Source organism: Antechinus flavipes, chromosome 2, assembly GCF_016432865.1.
Source record: "Antechinus flavipes isolate AdamAnt ecotype Samford, QLD, Australia chromosome 2, AdamAnt_v2, whole genome shotgun sequence".
Taxonomy (NCBI): domain Eukaryota; kingdom Metazoa; phylum Chordata; class Mammalia; order Dasyuromorphia; family Dasyuridae; genus Antechinus; species Antechinus flavipes.
The window spans coordinates 222347744-222367879 of record NC_067399.1 but is presented as its reverse complement, the minus strand read 5'-3'; the positions used below and the strand labels follow the sequence as shown (position 1 = coordinate 222367879).

Here is a 20136-nt window from a genome sequence, read left to right as displayed (position 1 = left end):
TAGACTTTTATGTAAACTGCTTACCATTTGTGCCTGGTTATCATATAGTACAATACTGACTGCATATCGTTAAATGTTAGATAATTTTATGGTAAGACTTTCATTTGTGCTTATTCTATATGATTTTTTTGCTTTCATGGCCTAGTCATTTATCCATTTATAGTAACTTCAAAAAATTAAGGAATGTTTTTCATTTGATTAGTCGCTCAAAATTCATTTCATTGCTGAAGTTCATGATTATTAAGGATGATCTTAATTTTTTATTAAAAACTGAATAAATGCTTTTTGGATAATTGTGTGAATTTAAAAATTTACCTTAGTGCTTGTTAATACAAAGATATGTGGTTTTTTTTTTACTATTTTCTAATATAATACTGACAGTGTTAAGATTATGCAAATGCTATCTATTTTATGTGGAAATGAAATTCAATATGATAATTTTTTTTTGTTTAATTACTTATAGGACTCTTTTCAATAACCAGAATGAGACACAATCAGATCTGTTGTGAGACACCGCCAACTGTCACTGTTCATGTAAAATCAGGATCAAGTAGATCTCATCAGCCAAAAAAAGCTATTAATCTTAAGCGTCCTATTTTTAAAGAGAGTTGGCAAACATCTGAAAAAAATGCACATAATAGTAACAAGTCTAAACGTTCTAAAGGACCGTGTTTAGTTATACAGCGTCAAGAAATGACTGCTTTCTTTAAATTATTTGGTAGGTTAAAGTATTTTAATAGTTGCGTAAGAATGCAAAAATTAGTTACAGAAACTGCTATAATTCGTTTTCCATTGTCATCAGACTGTCTTATTTCCTGTATCAGACTTCTCACTCTCAATAAATCTATAAAGTTTCTTCTACACTAACCAGATTTTCTTACGTGACTCACTGATTTAATGGCTTATATCAGAGTAACTGATACCAGCTCTGGAAAATATGTTTACATTTTGGGTTTACTTTCATCTCATATAAAGTTTTAAGTAAGAAGTGGGATTAATAGTACTAATATAATCTTTGGAGTAAAACACAAAAATTGATCAACCTGTTAAATTACTTTAATATTATCCTTCATCAAATTAAGGGTGAGATTGACATAATTTTTTACCTAGAACATATGATGTTTGTTATGCTGGTGTATTTCACTAATTATCAGATCCTTCTTTGATCTATCAAAAAAGCATGTGGTACTTAATATTGGTCTTGGATGGTTGTTGGCAATAACATTATAAACTAGAATAAGAGCTGGAGCTGGAGAGTTGTAGAAAATATCTAGGACATTGACAAAATCAAAAAGATTCTAGAGATAGCACAAGGACTGCAAAAGGCCTGAGAACAAGATTCCTTTTTTGTAATAGCATTGTGACATATTAAGAGAAAGAGAATTAGGTACAAAATTTTGAGCTTTTAAAAGAGGGAAACTTAGAAAAAAGTTATGGAGAATTTGGGGGAGAAAGTATAGAAAAAAAGAAGACAGTAAAGACATATTCTAATCTCTGATTGATGCTCTAGAAGCCTGGTTCTTTCCTTGTCTCACTATTGGTAAGCTTTATTAGGTAATGAATAAAAGGAGCCTGCAGAAAAGTTGCTCGTTTGTAGTTTTTCCCAGCATCTGTGCCTGATCCTGTAAGGAGAGGTAGAATTCTCCTCTATCCTTTAGGTCATTTAGGAAATGGGAAAGAAACTGATTTGGCAAAAATATATTACTGTTTTTTCAAAAGAAGACTATCATTACTATTAATAATTGTTGTAAGATGCAAAACTGAATTTTAAAAGCAATGTTAACTTTCAAAACAAAATAATCTAGTAGATCCATTGATGTGAGTACTTCTTTCACTGGCACAAAGTAAATGTCATCCATATCACTTCATCTTTTCCATATCTTTTTAAGTACTATAGCCCAATGTAATTGAGGCTTTCCTCTAGAGTTTTAAAAGAATATTTTATTAATATCTTTGCCATATTCGGGACAGCAGGGTGGCACAGATAGAGGGTTGGGCTTGGAGTTAGAAAGACTCATCTTCCTGAATTCAAATGTAACTTCAGATACCTACTAGCTGAATGACCCTCAGCAAGACAATTAACCCTGTTTAGCATAGTTTGCTCATCTGTAAAAGGAGCTGGAGAAGGAAAAGGCCAAATCACTCCAATATCTTAGCTAAGAAAACCCAAATAGAATCACAGTCAGGCACAATTGAACTGTAATTATAGTTTTCAGATCACATCCTGAATATAATCCAGTATACCCTGTTTTCTAGTCATACGTATTCTTGTTAATGCCTTTTATACCATTTTCCATAAGTGAGTTGTCTCTGACAACGTGCTACAACAATTTTATACCCTACCTAACTAACATGCATTTTTTTTCATCACTTGTAATTTTAATTCTGATGAGGTAATGGTGCATTTCGTAATTCAGAGGTATGATTATGGTAGAATATTGCTTTTAAAGAGACAGGCTTTTGAAATAGGGAGCACCTTGGAATCATTACAAGCATTGTCTAAATTCCCAAATAAAAACCAGCTTGACATCCTCATATTCCATTCTGTATCCCACTCATTGACCATCTTTACTGCATATTCAGTGAGCTTCTTTAGTGAATTCAGCGGCATGATCTGGTTCATCATCAGCCTGATTTTTCCTTCATGAATGACTAAATCCAATCTCTTTAGACCATGGATGTTAATGAAAACCTTCGGTGAGCACTATATTAAGTAATATCGTGAGGACCATTAAGCACAATGTCATCTACAATTGGCATCTAATGAAATTTACCATCTATAGGACATTCTTTTTCCATTTGATTTGTTCATAAAATAGTATCTTTAACATTGGTGAATAACTAGTGAGGTTATCTACAATCCCTATTTTGTGCCAGGACTGATAATCAGTTATCATGGATTATTTAGACAAAGTTATAACATATATGCATGGAGGACATTTTTTTAAAGGGAACCCTCAAGGGTGTGCTTTAGTTCCCCAAGGCAAAATTTTTTTAAATTAAAAAAAAAATCATTGGAATCATTTTTTGTACCTTTTACTCAACTCCTAATTTTGAAGATGTAGGCTACTATAGAGAATTGTGAAAGCTATAGAAATGAGAAAGGTATGTATTGCTCTTTTCTGATATCTTCTCTGTCACCTATTTGTTGTTATACCATTCTTGATCACTTTCATTATTTGGGAATTTTCTAATATATTTTAGTAACTTTTAAAAAGCTATGTTTAGCTCTTTATTTTGGATTTTTTTTTGCATCTTGGATTTTTGAGATTTGGGAAAATGATCTCTGAGTGCCTTTGAAATTGTTGTCTTTAGTACATAGTGGTGTGTATATTTGATCAGGTAGAACTACTATCTCATCTTAAATGTCACAACTTCTTCAAATAGGCAATCAAGTAATGAAGTGATAAGTTCAATTATAGTAGTTCCATTGTCATTGATGATGAGAATATGATATATCAGAGCACTGACAGGATTGTTCTGTATCACATATATTTGATCTGTTTTATTTCCATATGCTTAAAGTGATCTGGCTTAGTTGGGTTTACACTGAGCTTTCTGTTATCTTATTTTCACTTTTTTTTTTTTTTGCTTTTGTGAAGCAATATGCTTTTAATTATAACATTCATAACATTATAATGGTTTAGTTCAATAATAGGTGTAGAAAAAAATTACATTGTTTCAGTTTTCTGATTTAGTAATTTTGGAAAATATATATTTTAAATTCTTCTTTAAAGTCAGTTATTAGATTGCTTTTTAAAAAGTAGATAATAGTTCAGTAAAAAAAAAATGTTTTCTATGCTTTGGGTTCAGCAGACAGCAATTTTTTTTTCAGATTTTCACTCAAAGTTTGATAAAAGTGTCTGACAAAATAAGTGATATAGAGTATCTTAATAGCCAAAATAAATAAATTGCAATACTTTGAACATATATAGATAAGTTGATTTGCATTCCTTTTAGAAAAGAAGGAAAATCTAGAGCTACCTGCCCAAAGTAAATCTCTTAAAATCCTATTGCTGCCTACAATAGTGTAGTAATTTATAATCATCTCGTTTCCTTCCAATCTCATTTTATTTATACAAGCAAATCAGATGTTGAAGATAACTGCTGAAAGCAATAGTTATTTGGATAATTCTTGCTGTAATAGATATTGCAGTGCCTGAGAACTGTAGGGTATCTCTGTTTTGACCATCCTTATTTATCTTCATAACAATTATTTATGACTCATTTTGTAGAAATTCTTCAAGAAGAGTTTATTTTAAAAATAAAAGTAGTAATCTGTTGTTGCAGATGATGACTTGATTCAAGATTTCTTATGGATGGATTGCTGCTGTAAAATTGCAGATAAGGTAAATTTTGTAAGCATGTAAGGATTAGCAAGTGACACATTGGTATCTGGACTGCATCTTAAAAATCTTAATTAAATTAAAAAGTGAGATTGATCAGAATTAAGAAAAGAAATGTGTTTTTATTGCTTCACAATTTTAGTTTGTGTGAATTTCTTGAGGTAAGAACATTAAAATCTAGAACTGTGATCTACATTTTGGCACATTCACCAGTTCTGTTTTCAGGACCGTAGGATGCTGATTGAGTATAATGAGTGGTCTTGTAGGTTTTAGATCATTAAAAATTATAACAATTATCATGGTAGAAAGCAATGTAATATTTAGGTTAATATATTCTACTCTGCATTTTAATAATTTTTAAGAAATTCAGGTAAAAAATCAGTGATAATTTTAAAAAATGGGCATTTTTAAGAGATCCTACTTTGGAACTCTCAATATAGAATAAAGTTGTTGCATGCTGCATGGTATATACTAGGGGAAAAAATAATTCCATACAAATAGCAAAAGCCCTTCTGAGTATTCCTGATTGCAGCAGGAATATATGTTTTTTTTTTAATGGGGAAAACATTCAATTTTATGTAGGTAGGTATGGTAGAATGATCATCATATCATATTTATTATAAAATGACAGATATGGAAATGGGAAAAGGATCTGGTTGACCAACATGTCTAAAACAGAATTCTTAAATTATCTTCCCACTGAATTCCAAATTTCAGCCTAACTTAATTATTTTTGTCAAGGGTATCACTAACTTCGTCACTAAAATTGAAATCATCATCCTTTTTTCATTCTTCTTCACCACCTATATCTTAATAGTTATTCTATTTTACTTCTATTACATCTGTTCTTTTCTTTTACTCACATGGCCACCGACCTATATGCATAAGACATTTCAGCTCTCAACTCCGTGTATTTGTATAGGTTATTTTCTATATATTTTGTGGGTTTTTGTTTTGTTTGTTTTGCTGAGGCAATTGGAGTTAAGTGACTTGTCCTGGGTCACACAGGAAGTGTTAAGTGTCTAATCCAAATTTGAACTCAGGTCCTCCTGACTTCAGGGCTAGTGCTCTATCTATTGTGGCACCACCTAGCTGCCCCATATTCTGTATATTTTGAATGCTTTTCTTACTTCTTCCTTTTGGAATTCCTGGATTCTTTCAAGGCTCAATTTATGTGACACCTATTTCCTAATTTCTTCAGCTTTCCTCCCCTCGCTCACTAAAAAAATTGTTATTGTATATTTGTTTACTCTTGATAGAATATAAGCTTGAAGATAAGGGAGCATTTCATTTACTTAAATGTTTATTGAATTAGATGGCTAATAATTGTTTCACTTCAGCAGCATTATTTCAAAATTAATACATTCCTGTCTATTGGATTTAAGAGGCACTCTCAGGCAAAAAATTTTTTTAAGGTAATGTTCAGTCCCAACAATTGAAGATTTTGAACAGCAGATGGCAGTGTTTACAAATTAACAAAACAGTTAACAAATTTAATACCTCTTATAGATTGACAAATACTTCTAGCATTTATATATAGGAAAACTAATGTGCTTGATTGTGACTTGCCTGATGTCATAGGAAAAGCAGCAATACCTGGGCTAAGGTCTTTTAACCTAGATCTGTATTTGCAAGAGAATTGTCCTACTATTCTTCCTTTACCATCATCTTTCCCCTCAAATACCTTCCTTCCGAGGTTATCTTCCATTTATACTGGTAGAAAATGGAATTTTAGCTGGAACTTGAAGCGAAGAGGTGGAGATGAGGAAGACATTTGAAGCATTGGGAACAACCAATGAAAATGCCTGAAATTAAGAGATGTGTCTGAGAAATTGTAAGGAGGCCAGTATCACTATCATAAAAATGATGATGTAGAAAGAGAAAGGGAGTGTAAGAAAAATGGAAAGATTGAAGGAGACCAGAGCATTTTATATTTGATCCTGAAAGTAATAAGGAACCACTGAAACTTATAGTAAGGCTTTCATTTTTAAAAGACCACTTTGACAGATAAATGAAGAATAGACAGGAATGAAAAAAAATTTTGTAGCGGGGAGACCAATCATCAAGTTGTAGTATTCCAGGTCTGAAATGCTGAGGGTATACATTAGAGTGGGAGTAATGTCAGAGCAAAGAGACAGATCATATATGAGAAATGTTTGATAAGTTGAATTGATAGGACTTAGTGAAAGATTGCATGTGGATCATGAGAGGAAGAATTGAGTTTGACACTTGGGATTTTAAGATTAGTTGATAAGGAGGATAGTAGTGCCTTTAAGACTGGGTGATAGGAGAATGATGGTGTTTTCAACAGTAATAAGAAAGTTAGGGAAAGTGAATTTAAGAAGTCATCAGGAGATGCATTTTGAGATTTCTAGTTGGCAGTTAGAGATGAACAACTGTACCATGAGAGAGATTAGGACTGGATAAATCTCACTTGATACCACCATAGAAATGATAATTGAATCCATAGGAATTGATGAGATTAGCAGATGAAATAAGAGGAAGAAGAGAAGGGAGAGTAGGATTGAATGTTGGGGGACACCAATAATTTATGGTCATTATCTGTGTGAAGGTCCAAAAAAAGATATTGAGGAGTAATTGGACTGATAGGAGAATCAAGAGAGAGTAGAATCACAGAAACCAAAGCCTGCAGAGAGGTCAAGAAGGACTAGTCTTCCTTGATTGAGAAAAGGACATTACATTTGTCACTTTAAGAGATAATTAAAACTTTGGAGAACTGTTTCAGTTCAATGATGAAGTCATCTGCAATCCCTTTTATTCAGGAGTGATTTAGTCTCCATTAAACATTAATTTATAATCCAAATTTAACTTAAATCACCACAAAGATATGCCAGAATAAAATTCTGTATGAGAAAAAAGGTAAACATGAAATTCATTAATTACACTCACTTATTGTTTTCAAATTCTTTCCAGACTCTGTTCTAGTTGTTAATCTCATTTATTTCTCTGGTTCAATCAAGGGGATGATAGTTTTTTTTTTTAATATGAATTTTCTATTTTCTTCAGTGCCCTATGATTAATTTTGGTGTGGCCTAGATCATTCTTTGCAGGTCTTTAAAATACTTGGCAAGGAATGATAATTCTAGGTGACCATTAATGTTTTGCTATTGTACTATGATACCATTATAATATCATACTAAATATATTACATAGTGCTTTTGTAGGATGATATACTTAAAGATATTCTGCATGTTCATCTACATATAAAATTTTGTTATATTTTTAATAATCTCATTTAAATTCAACTTTTTTTTTTTTTTTTGCTGAGGCAGTTGGAGTTAAGTGACTTGCCCAGAGTCATACAGTTAGGTAGTATTAAGTGTGAGGCCAGATTTAAACTCAGATCTCCTGATTTCAGGGCTGGTGCTCTATCCACTGTGCTACCCAGCTGCTCCAAATTCAACAATTTTTCAATGAATAGGCAACATAGGTTTTTTTAAGTGGTCTTTTTTTGTTGCCATGTATGATTATTATAATAATGTTGTATTATAATAATGTTTTCCAATTTAAGAAACTATTCATATCACAAATTTATGACAAGGATCTTTTTTCACTTTTTTGTATTTTATAGAAGACACAAAATTAAATATAGTAGTAGTTCCCCTATTAGACCTATGCCATAAAGAAAAAGAAAAAAATATCTGTTCAGAAATATTTGTAGCATCTCTTTTTGTAGTCGGGAAAGAATTAAAAACCAAGGGTTTCATTTGAGAAATGGCTGAACAATTGCAGAATTTAAATGTATTCCTTTTTTTAAAAAAATAACAAAGAAAATGGAATTGGTGTTGAACACTTAGTTGAACCACAACCCAAATTACTAACATAATCATTTCTTATTTGGCCAGAAACCCAGAGGGTCTTCCCCATCTAGATTCATTCATTTAGTTAGTTGGTTACTTCGTTTTCCTTTTTTTTTTTTTTGGGGGGGGGGAGGAAGGGGAGAAGGAGGGAGAGTTGCGACTAAGTCAAAGAGGAGATTCCTTGCCTGAATTGCTATCTAGCCATATTCACTGAATGGGTACAGCCGTAGTCAAACTGAGCCCTGTTGAAGACAGCTTAAAAAAAGCCAAAGTCTTCCATTTCATCCAGGGCCATCTCCAGTTGTCTTGATCTTGCCACTGGACCCAGATAGCTCAGGAGAGCAAAGTGAAGTAGGTAATCTTGCCCAGCCCTCCCTCACTTAAATCCAATTTACTTGCATGTCATGGCATCACCTCCCTGATGTCATAGTCCTCTTCAAGAATGAAGGACAAATAAAAACATGAATGTATTATTCAAAATACTCTTGTCCTATTGGAAATAACCAAAGGATAGGTTCAGAAAAACCTGGAAAAACTTGAATGAATTTCTGCAGAGTGAAATGAGCAGAATCAACAATTTATATGATACCAATACTATAATGACAAGCTTCTGAAAAACTTAAGAACTCATCATTGTAATAACTATCATTGCAATAACAAACTATGTTCTTTATCATTACATCCTTATAAAACACTGATCAACTTAAAATCTAGAATGAGACATACGTTGTTTGTAGTCATGAACAATATATAATTTTTTTTGCTTGATTATGCAGATTTGTTTTAAGGATTTTTATTTTTTCTTTTAAAGTGAGATGGGAGGGAGAGAAAATAAATGCTTGTTAATTTAAAGATAAAATTCAAATAAAGAAATGTGTAAGAGAATATTTTAAGTTTAAAAAATATGTAAAATTTAAAACTGTATTAGATCATCAAAAAATTTAAAGATGTTAATCATTTTAAGTAAATTTTACTTATAAATATAAAACATTAATATTAAAATTTTAACCCTTTTCCTCTAGTATCTTCTGGCTATGACCTTTGTTTACTTCAAGAGGGCTAAATTTAGTATAAGCGAGCATACCAGAATAAATTTCTTTATTGCTCTGTAAGTATATTTTCTTTCATTTGATTGTGTGGGAGGATTTTTCCTATATAAAGTTCTTTATTCTGAATAAAGTGACAACTTATAGTAAACTTTATCTAAAGTCATTGCATTGGTTTAAGGGATATTCCTATGTGAAGATTTATGTTTTTTCTTTGGAAAAGGGATTTCTTTATGTCCTTTTCCCAGACTTTATTTTTATTCATAGGCCAAAATACTAATAAGTGGTAATATTTGCATTATTGCAGTGCTTTATACTTTTAAGTGTTTCCGTTCAATTATTTAATTTTATTTTATAGGGCTGCAAATGTCTTAAAATATTTTTTTCCAAGATGAGTATTTAATTTGAAATTGCCAGTTGTGTCATTAGAATACTTATTGACAATTGAAATATTGTAGACGTCATTGTGAAAATTTATTCCCAATCAAAATCTCATTCCTCACTGCCTTTTAATGTGCATGATTTAGAATACTAAACACTGGTTTATAAGTGAATCTTTTTTGTTTCTGAGCTCTTCCACTAAATTTAAATATTTTACCTTAATTTTCTAATTTATTAAAAATGATAGGAACAGCTATATAAAGCACCAACCCTGAAGTCAGGAGGACCTGAATTCAAGTCTCTCTTCGGACACTTAACACGTCCTAGCTGTGTGAACCTGGGCAAGTCACTTAACTCCAATTGCCTCAGCAAAAATAAATAAACAAACAAATAGATAAATAAAGAAATGATAATAGCTCAGTTCTCCAGCCTTTGTAGATTAGACTTGTCTTGCATTTGTAGTAAAAAATATATATATATAAAGTATCCCAAAAGTATTATAGAGGTTTTAAAAGTTAGTTTTTTCTATTATATTTGAATGAAGTGCTGCTCTTGTAAGGACTCTTATAAGCATACATAATTTCCAGTTTATAAGAATTTAATAATAAAGCTTAAATACATAACTATGAAAATGGAGAAAACAGGTTGAATTATTTGTAGTCTATGAGCAACAAAAAATAATTCTTAAGGAAAATGTAAATCTGAATCAGTCATTAAAGACCATAGACATGTATTCTATCCCTTAATATGGAATCAATACACATTTCCAAATGCAGAGGGGAAACTGAACCCACTATACCTGTTTTATTTCTTAACACGAATCTTACTAAAATTAGTGTTTACTGCATTTGAATTTATTCTCTTTTTGTTTATTCTGAATATACATGTATATATTGTCTCTGTTATTAAATTATAACTTCCTTTAAAAAATAAGTGAGCTAATATTTGTAAAATCCTCCTTACTTCTTCAAAGGATAATAATTCTTGATGATGATGAGGATGAATAAGAATTAAGTTGTGGAAACAGTTTACACCTCTGTTATATATGTTTATTTAATTGAATATTCTATTCTACAGTTTATATCTGTGAATTAAACCGTTTCTCTCAAACTCCTAAATCCCTAACATTCAAATTTCATTTAGTTCCCAGGATAATTTCTATTTCATACTTTTTTATAAAATACTCATTAGAAAAATATTGCTATTAGAGCATCTTACACAAACAACTATCATAAAACTCTTCTCAAGACTAGCAGACATAGATTAATACATAAAGCTGTATGTTATTTTGAAATTTTGTGATAATTTATCGGTTTGGTGCCACTGTACCTCTACAGTTCTTTAGTTGGCTCCCAATTAGTGTGAATAGTGAATTCCCATTAAGCAGGTGCGTTATTTGAAGTTATACTACATTTTTTCATTGGACTGGAATTAATGGCCATATTTTATATAATTATAACTTTAATACAAATTTAAATATATCTAATCACTTCATAGAAATCATTATTCACATTAATTTGTACCTATAGGTTGGCAACAGTTCTTTGTATTGTAATGACAATTAAGAAGACAAGACCTTATCTTAAGATTTTAAAGTAAAGGAAAACTCATATTTGTGTAATGTAGTTTATTAAATGTTTGTAAAAAATTTTGTGCTCATGGATACATAAATATATTTATAATTGCTTTGAAAAGGAATATGAAATAAAAAATTGTTCTGATCTTGAAGTGAAGAGAAAATTGGATTCAAATCCTATCCCTAACATTTACTGTGTGATCATGAGCATGTCAATATCATATCTTTGAACCTCAAGTTTCCATAAAATGAACAGAATAGTAACCTATTTCACAAGGTTGTGGAAAAGGTGCTTTGTAAAGGATAAAATGCTATATAAATATGAAATATTTATAAAAAACATTTGCAGTAACTCATTTCTGTTATGTTTTAGTTTTTAAAATGCCTTATATATATTATTTAATGTAGTCCTCCCATTCTACATATTAAGAAACGAATGCTCAGAGGGATTGTGATTATCCATAAGTTTACTTAGTGGTAGTAAAGCTGGAACTGTAACCTTATCTGAGCCTTTATAGTCCTGGTATGAGAAAACACTGGTCATTTGTATTACTGACTTTTTCAGTCCATTGATGAACATTTAAGTCCTAACACTGTGCTAGATATGGTATCAAATAAGAGAGTAACTACAGAGCATAAAATTTGACCAGCAATATAATCAAATGGATTCAAATGGGTACTTTATATTAGTTTTAAAATTTTGTATATTTCTTTTAACATAACATTAAGTGAAGATAGAGCTAAGATTAGATATGTATTTCTGTTTCATAATATTATTGTGTTAATTTTTTATAGGTATCTGGCTAATACAGTTGAAGAAGATGAAGAAGAATCAAAGTATGAAATTTTTCCATGGGCTTTGGGAAAAAACTGGAGGAAATTATTTCCTAATTTCTTAAAGTTAAGGGATCAGCTTTGGGATAGGATTGACTATAGGGCTATTGTAAGCAGACGGTGCTGTGAAGAGGTAAGGATTTTTTTTTAAATAAAAATTTTTATATAACATTAAATTTATACATTTTCATTTTTGTATTTCCTTCATAAAATTATATTTCATATATCGAAGAATAGATTTAGTGTTAGTTATTGCCTTTTACATGGCTTGTATTTTAAACTGCATCCTTTTTATAGTTGATACTTTAATCTTAAAACATGGACAGTTTTTGGTTTCATACATGACCTTCTGTAAAAAGCATAGAATCATGTGTTTAGAGCTTATGGGGAACTCCTGATCCAATTCCTTTTTTTTTTTTTTTTTTTTTAACTTTTTTCCAGACTTAAAAAAAACCATGGGGGAAATATATCACATGATATTGCCATAACCTATGTATTTGCTTGATAATGATGGCTTTGATATGGGATAGTAGTAATTGCTATTAAATAAAATATTTGTGATATTTCAGGTATGTAGACACTCTTGGTCTAAAATGAAAATTAGTTTTTCTGGAGGTTGGTTTGACACTGAAAAAAAAAGCAATTAATTTTTTCTAATAGGTACTATAACATTAGTTACTAATAAAATAAAGTCATTAACACTGAAAACTAACAGATAAATTCTTGAGGTCTTTTCCCCTTCCCTTTGAGTTTCTAAAACAAACTTCAGGTATATTCAGATCATATCTGTGAAACATTCATGCAGAGGAATCTAGATTGGTGCGCTTGTATAATCTAGCATTAAAAGTCTTCTGACATTAATTGGACAAAGAAGCTGATACTAAGTATTAATTGAGAATTAAAGAGAACCAGGCTTCTCACAAATCCCACCAAAAACCCAAACCAAACAAACAAAAAAAACTTAACAGAGAGAAATATTAGAGAAAGTAAATGATAAAACACATATAGACCTATATAAGAAATTAAATACAAATTATTTTTATAAATATAAAGAAAAAATTAGCAAGAGTGTTGTATTATACAGAGCAATTGAAAGTGCTGAGTATGAGTATCAATGAAAACGGAAAAAGAAACCCTGCAGATATCCTGGGAGATCTGACACTTTGAAAAAAGTTAACAAGAATTGACCATGCTAAGAAAATTCCAAGACCAAATAATAGAAAAGCTTGAAAAAAGGAAATGGTCAATTAATGACTAATAAAATTAAGCAAGAATAAAAAAAAATAGCCAACATGGAAAAGAGAAATAAGAGAAGAAAAAATGTTTAATTCATAGAAGCAATGATCAGCCAATTTACTACAATGGACAATAAAATAGTACAGAATGAAGAACAAATTTATTGGAAAATGTAAAACTACGTAATAGATTTGGGAAATAATATCTTGATGTAGCAATCCTAGGATTACTTTACATCCCTAAAAACCTAGACCAAAAAACCAGAAGAATTTGGGGAAGATATTTGAGGAAATCCTCAAAGCAAATTTCTAAGAACTGCCTCACCCCTTCTTCCTACACACACACACATACAGACCAATAACCAGAAATTGTTCACATCAAAAACTTGAAACTCCAAGGTACTTCTGAGGCAATAATTAAACAAATTATGATGTGTGAGTGTTATGTGATATTTTACCATAAGAAATGGCAAAATACACAATTTCAAAGCAAACTGGAAAGATGATTTATATGAACTGATTCAGAATGAAGTCAGAAGAACTGAGAGCATTTATATAATAGTATTTTATGAAAACCAACAACTTTGAAACTGACCAATTCACAAACCAAGAGACTGAAGATGAAGCACGATAGCTACTTAGCTGCCAAAGAAGTGAGAGACTTAATTTAGAGAATAAGAAATGTTTGGAGGCATAGTCAACATGGGAATTTTTTATTTGAATATGCACTTTTATTACAAGGGTTTTTTATTTTTCATTTGTGGGAGAAAAAGAAAGAAATAGCATAAATGTTAATTTTTTCTAATTAATAAAAATAAATTGAAGGAGGAAAAATAGCACCACACAAATAGAAAGCACAGAACCTTGAAAATGAAAAACTCAGGTTTAAATAGTGTTAGATATATAATAGTTAAATTTTAAATTCTGTTACCATAAGGGGACCACATAGTAAGCTGCCAGAAGAAAGAGTGAAATCACTAAACCAAGAATAAACAGGATTAGAATGAACTCAAGAACAAGGGAGGAACACAGAAATTAAAATATAAATTGATCAGAAAAAATAATTTAATTAGTTTTCATTAGGTAAATTTAAAATAATTTATGGGGGAGTCAATATTTTTGTGATAGTTTGAAGGGAGTCTGGATAAAAACTATTTAATCTTTCTTTTATCTGAAATACTATTTTCAGTTCCTATATATTTCTGAAAGATAATGTGGAATGGTAAATAGAAAGTAGACTTTGGAGTCAAAAAGAGAGAAATTCCTGTTTTGCCTAACATAAATTTTGTGATCATGAAAAAAATCACTTAATTTGTATATTTATAGACAACTCTTTGAAGCCATAAGTTACTAATGTTCATATATGAAGAAAATTCCTCATATAGATAAAATCATAGTTTCCACATCAAAAGGGAAAAAAAATATGTCTTGCCAAAATGGATTTTTTTTTGAACCAATGAAGTAGAATTAATATTCATCTTATTTTCAGTAAGAACAGAAAAAATTTTGTACAAACTTGTGAGAAGAACAGGATGTTGAAATCTCTTAACATTTTCATTTTTAAAATATTTTGTAACATAGACTTTCAGAGTTGGAAATAGTTTCAGTGGCAATTTTGTCTATCTCATGCCTAACAAAAGGCTTTTCTATGATATCTCCAATGAATAGTCATATTTAAGACCTCCAGTGATAAAAGAACTCAAATATATTTTTAAAACTATAAACAGGACTGAATGAGAGCCCTTACAGAGAACAGATAGAGGAACTTGGAACTTTTTTCAGGAAACAATTAGGAGAATTTAGAATGTAGACTACTTAAATCTAAGAATGCAAGATCTAGCATGCAAAGTACAAGTATATAAGCAGAAAGAATATTACACTTAGTGGCACTCAAACTCATGAGTAGCAATATTAGTAATTTGTTATTGAGATGGTATCAATAATTACTTAGCCACATGCCTGTTCTGTAAAGATGAACTCAATATGTTGATTTCCTATTGCTGGAGGTATGGCCACTTGTTGGAAATGGCTTAAAAGACTCCTGCTCAAGTTAGGACAGAGTAAATGACTATTGAAGTTCCTTCCAACTCTGAGATTCTATAATTCCATGTTGTAAGGTTCTTTAAGCAGAAATATTTTGGATATATTTCATTGTTCTTCAGTTTCCTCAAAATAAGTTTCTACAGCATTTCTTTGGTTTTATCCCTACTTTTTCAGCTGTACAAAATCTCTATTTTAATTTTTTCTTTATATCCCTACTAATTAAATTCCTATTTTTATTCCCTTTGGATCTGGATAGGTGGAAGTCCCTATCCTTTGCTACTGTTCCCTTCTCTCTCAATCCTGCCCATCTCAGGTTGACCTTTCAACACTTCTGTCCTTATCTGATTTCCCATTATATATTCTTGTATGCTATTAACAAACTTTCCTTCTAAATAAACTACTTCCTATAATATTCTTTATATTTTTTTATATTCATGGAAAACTGGCTGAAAGATCATTATAGTTCCAAATCACATTCAGGGCTATGAAGGAATGCTTTTCCCTCTCAATTGCAAATCTCAAGAGATCAGTCCCTTTTCAAACCTCTATTTCCTTTACATAATTATGGCCATGAAATTGTCCTCTTAGTTCTGCTTAATTTGTTCTCCATCAGTTTATGCAAGTTTTCCCAGGTTTCTCTGAATTTGCCATCATAATTTCTTATAATGCAGTAATATTCCATTATATACATGTACCACAGTTTATCAAAGGGTATGAAAGGGTACCCATTTTTTCCCAATTCTTTGCTATAACAAAAAGTGCAGCTACAAATATGTTCAATCATATGGGTCCTTTCCCCCTTCCTTTAATTTCTTGGTAGTATAGACGTAATAGCGAAATTACTGGATGAAAGGCTATGTACAGTTCAGTAACTAATTTACATTCCAGAATTGTCTAAAGGTAAGGATGTTCCTATTAATAATTCAAAAACCAGTAGGGTATTAATCTGCCTATTCTCCTTGTTCACAAATTCTTTTTTTTTTTTAAGCTTTTTATTTTTCCAAATACATGCAAAGATAGTTTTCAACATTCACATTTATAAGATCTTGGATTCCAGATTTTTCTCCTTCCCCCGACCCCTACTTATAGACAGCAAGCAATCCAATATAGGTTAAACATGTGCAATTCTTCTAAACATGTGTCCATATTCATCCTTCTGCACAAGAAAAATCAGATCAAAAGATGAAAGGAAAAAAAATGAGAAAAAAACAAGCAAACAACAACAAAAAAAGTGAAAATACTATGCTCTGATCCACATTTAGTCTCCACAGTTCTTCCTCTGGATGTGGATGGCTCTTTCCCTCACAAGTCTGTTGGAATTTCCTTGACATCACTTCATTGTTATTAAATTCTCAATATGCTTTTAAACCCACAGAGACTACATATAGATCAAGTGTTTCCTATAGTATTATTAAGATTGTGTGGGTAGAACCTCTTCTTCTCATAGAGTCACCAGGAAGTAATCTTGAGCTTTACCAATTATGGTATCCTCAACTTATAAAGGGGTAACATTTCTAGAAAACTCTGCAAATCAAAAATAGGAAGGTTGGTACATTGAACCTATGGGAAATAAGAGATTGGATTTGCATGACCATCAAAAACTATAACTTTTGATAAGAATTGCTAGAAATGTGCTTTTCTGTGTACAGTTCTTTATAACAAAACATTAATTCTGATAATAAGCATTTTTATCAACATAGTAACTGTGAAATAATCCATAAAATGTAGTACACAAAATAAATAATTGGTATCATGTAAAACATTTTTTCTCACTAATAATTCCCTAGAATTTTGTGATCTTTTGTGCCAACATCTCAAGGAAACAAAACAAAACATTGATTTCAGACAACATTTACTTTTCATATTATTGTACCATACATACTGTACACAAATAAAATTCTTAAAACAAAAACATTTTTAAACCTGAATCTTATTTTCTGTTGTGTCAGATAGTGTGCCAGGGTGTTGTGCGGTATAATCTACTGCTGTAAATCTCTACTTTGGCCACCTTTCGAAAACTAAGTGAGAGGGTACTAGGACTTTGGTTGCTAAAACATAATTATTGCTATAGGAAGAGGATGAGACTGGTGAGGTTTCAGCATCACCTTAGAGCTCAAATAACTTATAACTACTATTTGTGGACATAATTGCAACATACAACTTGAGTTTTAAAGTCAAGAAAGTTAAATGTGTGAATGTTGAGGATTGACTGTAGTAGTAAGACCTTGCAAACCTTAAGCACTATCTCTAGGTATTTACTAACCATCCAAAGTCTCTATACTTCCTACTTTTTCTTCCCTCCTCTCCTTACTTTCCCATAGAATTAAGAGTCTAAAGTTTAAGACTAAAGATATTCCCATGATGATCCACAAACTCACTTGGATCCTTCATAGACTGTTTTGCAGTCTCTGTCCCAGTCTCCTCAATTTGAATCAAATAAAAATTTATTTATTTGGCATTTAAATGAAGTTGCATTTACTTTTTTCAAAGAATTGAATATACCTTGTTTTAAAATGCCTCAAGTGGCAAGAGCCTGACCTGCTCTTGCAAAAGGTTTGGATTTTCAACCAATGTAAAGAGTATGAATTTGAAATCAAAGAATCCAGGTTCAAATCCTGACTCTTGTTACTTGCCATTTAACTTTTCCAACTCTCAGTTTCCTCATCTATAAAATGAAAGGATTAAATTAGATACATTCTAAGAACCCATCCAGTTTTTAAATCTTTAATATTATAATCTAGTTTTTTACAAAAGGATCAAAGTACAAAATAAAATAAGCAGAACCAGGAGAACATTATACATAGTACCAGCAATATTGTAAACTAAAGACAAGTGTGAATGGCTTGGGCTATTCTCAGCATTATAATGATCTAAGACAATCTGAAAGAACTCAACGATGAAAAATATGATCTGCCTCCAAAGTAAGAACTATTCTGCTGTTGTCTGAATATAGACTGACGTATACTATTTTTCTTTTCTTCCTTTTTTCTTTCTTTCTTGCCTCCCTTTCTTACTTCTTGCCTACTTTTTTTCCTTCCTGCCTGCCTGTCTTTATTTGTCTTCTTGCACAAAATGACTAATATGGAAATGTTTAACATAATTGTACATGTATAATCTATATCAGATTGTTTACTATGTCAGGGAAGATAAAAAACGGGAAAGAGATAAAATTTGGAACTCAAAACTTGAAGAAAAAAACAATGAATGTTAAAAATTATTTTACATGTAACTGGGGGAAAATAAAATATTATTTTAAAAAATGGATCCAAAGACTTTTTTATGGAAGTGCCAGCAGCACCCCAGTTTCAGTTATATTAGCAAAAAGAGTTAAAGAAATTTTCAACATATTTTAGCTCTTATTGGTTTTCTTGTGTGGCCAATGAATGGGCTACGCCTCTTGGCCAGCAGCTCAAGTCCAGTGCCTTCTCACTATCTTCTCTTGTTATTACCTTTTCATGCCAAAAAGAAGAAAATTTACTAGGTGCCTTCTGACAGCTTGAATCCCAGAAAGAGAAAGGAAAATCCTCTTTGAGAGAACATTAAATTTATAAAAGTCTTGCTAGAGCTCAAAGCTTATTCAGACTGACAGTTGGCTTTTATGATATTCAAGGACTTATGTGATATCTACAGGTATGAAAATGCAAGGGAAAAATTGGCTGTCTACTAAAAAGAACCTGCTTCCAACATTGGTTACATTCTGCTATCTAGTTCTTTTTTCATCCTTTTTTGAAAAGAAGAATTTTATCATAAAGGGCGTGGTACAATAGAGAATATGTCGGATTTTGTGTCAAAGAGCTTGGATAGTAGTCCATTTAATATCCTTGAAAAAAATCATTTTACCTAACTGATCCTAAATTCCCTTGTATGTAAAATGAAGGCATTAGATTAGATGATTTCTAAGGTCCCTTTCAGCTCTAAATCTGTGAAAATATGAACCATGAATGAATATAATAATGAATAAAAGTGTCTTTTTGCACTATAATTCCGATTGCTTTGAATATGCACATATATATGTTATATAAAAGAGAATTTAACTTCTGATTCCTATATGTCATATCATTTTGTTTCTCATTGACTTGTAACAAACTGTAATTTTTCATCTTATGCAGATAGTCTGGTTATTGCACAACTTGCATTTTTACTTTTTTTGTTTGCATTATTGTGATTTAACTACTTTCTTGCTATACTAGGTTTCTTTGAGTTCTAATTATGTTTTCTAACTATAAGGGTCATGATTGATTGATTTAAATTAAAATATCCCATTTCATCAGAAGTAAATGCTAAAATGTTGCTTGAGATACTTTAACCAACTGAGAATGTCTCATTCAGTCATAGACTTTAAATGTAAAAAAAGTCCTTGATCAATTAGAGTGGCTTGCATAGGAAGGATTAATTAAGAAAATTAATTCCTTATATGGCTTGTATAAAATCAGGGAGCCAATTCAGAATTTAGAGGAAAGGGCATTCCATCTAAACTCCTGAGAAGGAACTGACTGGGGGGTGGAGAGGGGAAGAAAGAAGAGGGAAAAACAAGAGAAGCAGAGCCCTGCATCTCAGTCTTTCTCCTATTCACCTTTGACCAGAGGAAGACCTTGTGACCTTCAGAGGTACATAAGATATCTTGTCTTCTATCAGCATCCTAGCAGTGTCTCTGAAACAATTAACTACAATATTTAGATTAGAAGCCAAGGATAGACCAGACACAGAGGCATAGCTCTATAAATAGTCCAGCAGAACATTATATATATATACCTGAGGGAAATTTCTTAAGGACTGCAGCCAAAGGACTTTATGTGAAAACATTTTATAATTTATTATATCCTTTAATATCCATAAAGAATAAATATCAAATAA

The 20136-nt window shown here is 31.1% G+C and overlaps 1 protein-coding gene across 1 annotated transcript in view; it reads left to right on the top strand.

Moving 5' to 3' along the window:
- Nucleotides 1–20136, top strand: part of SPDYA (speedy/RINGO cell cycle regulator family member A) — a 31476-nt gene that overhangs the window by 3081 nt on the left and 8259 nt on the right. Inside the window, exons 3-6 of the mRNA XM_051976221.1 lie at nt 464–718; nt 4291–4349; nt 9190–9275; nt 11966–12137. Coding sequence (XP_051832181.1) covers nt 484–718; nt 4291–4349; nt 9190–9275; nt 11966–12137 — 552 coding nt within the window. The 5' untranslated portion in view covers nt 464–483. The remainder of the gene's footprint in view (nt 1–463; nt 719–4290; nt 4350–9189; nt 9276–11965; nt 12138–20136) is intronic.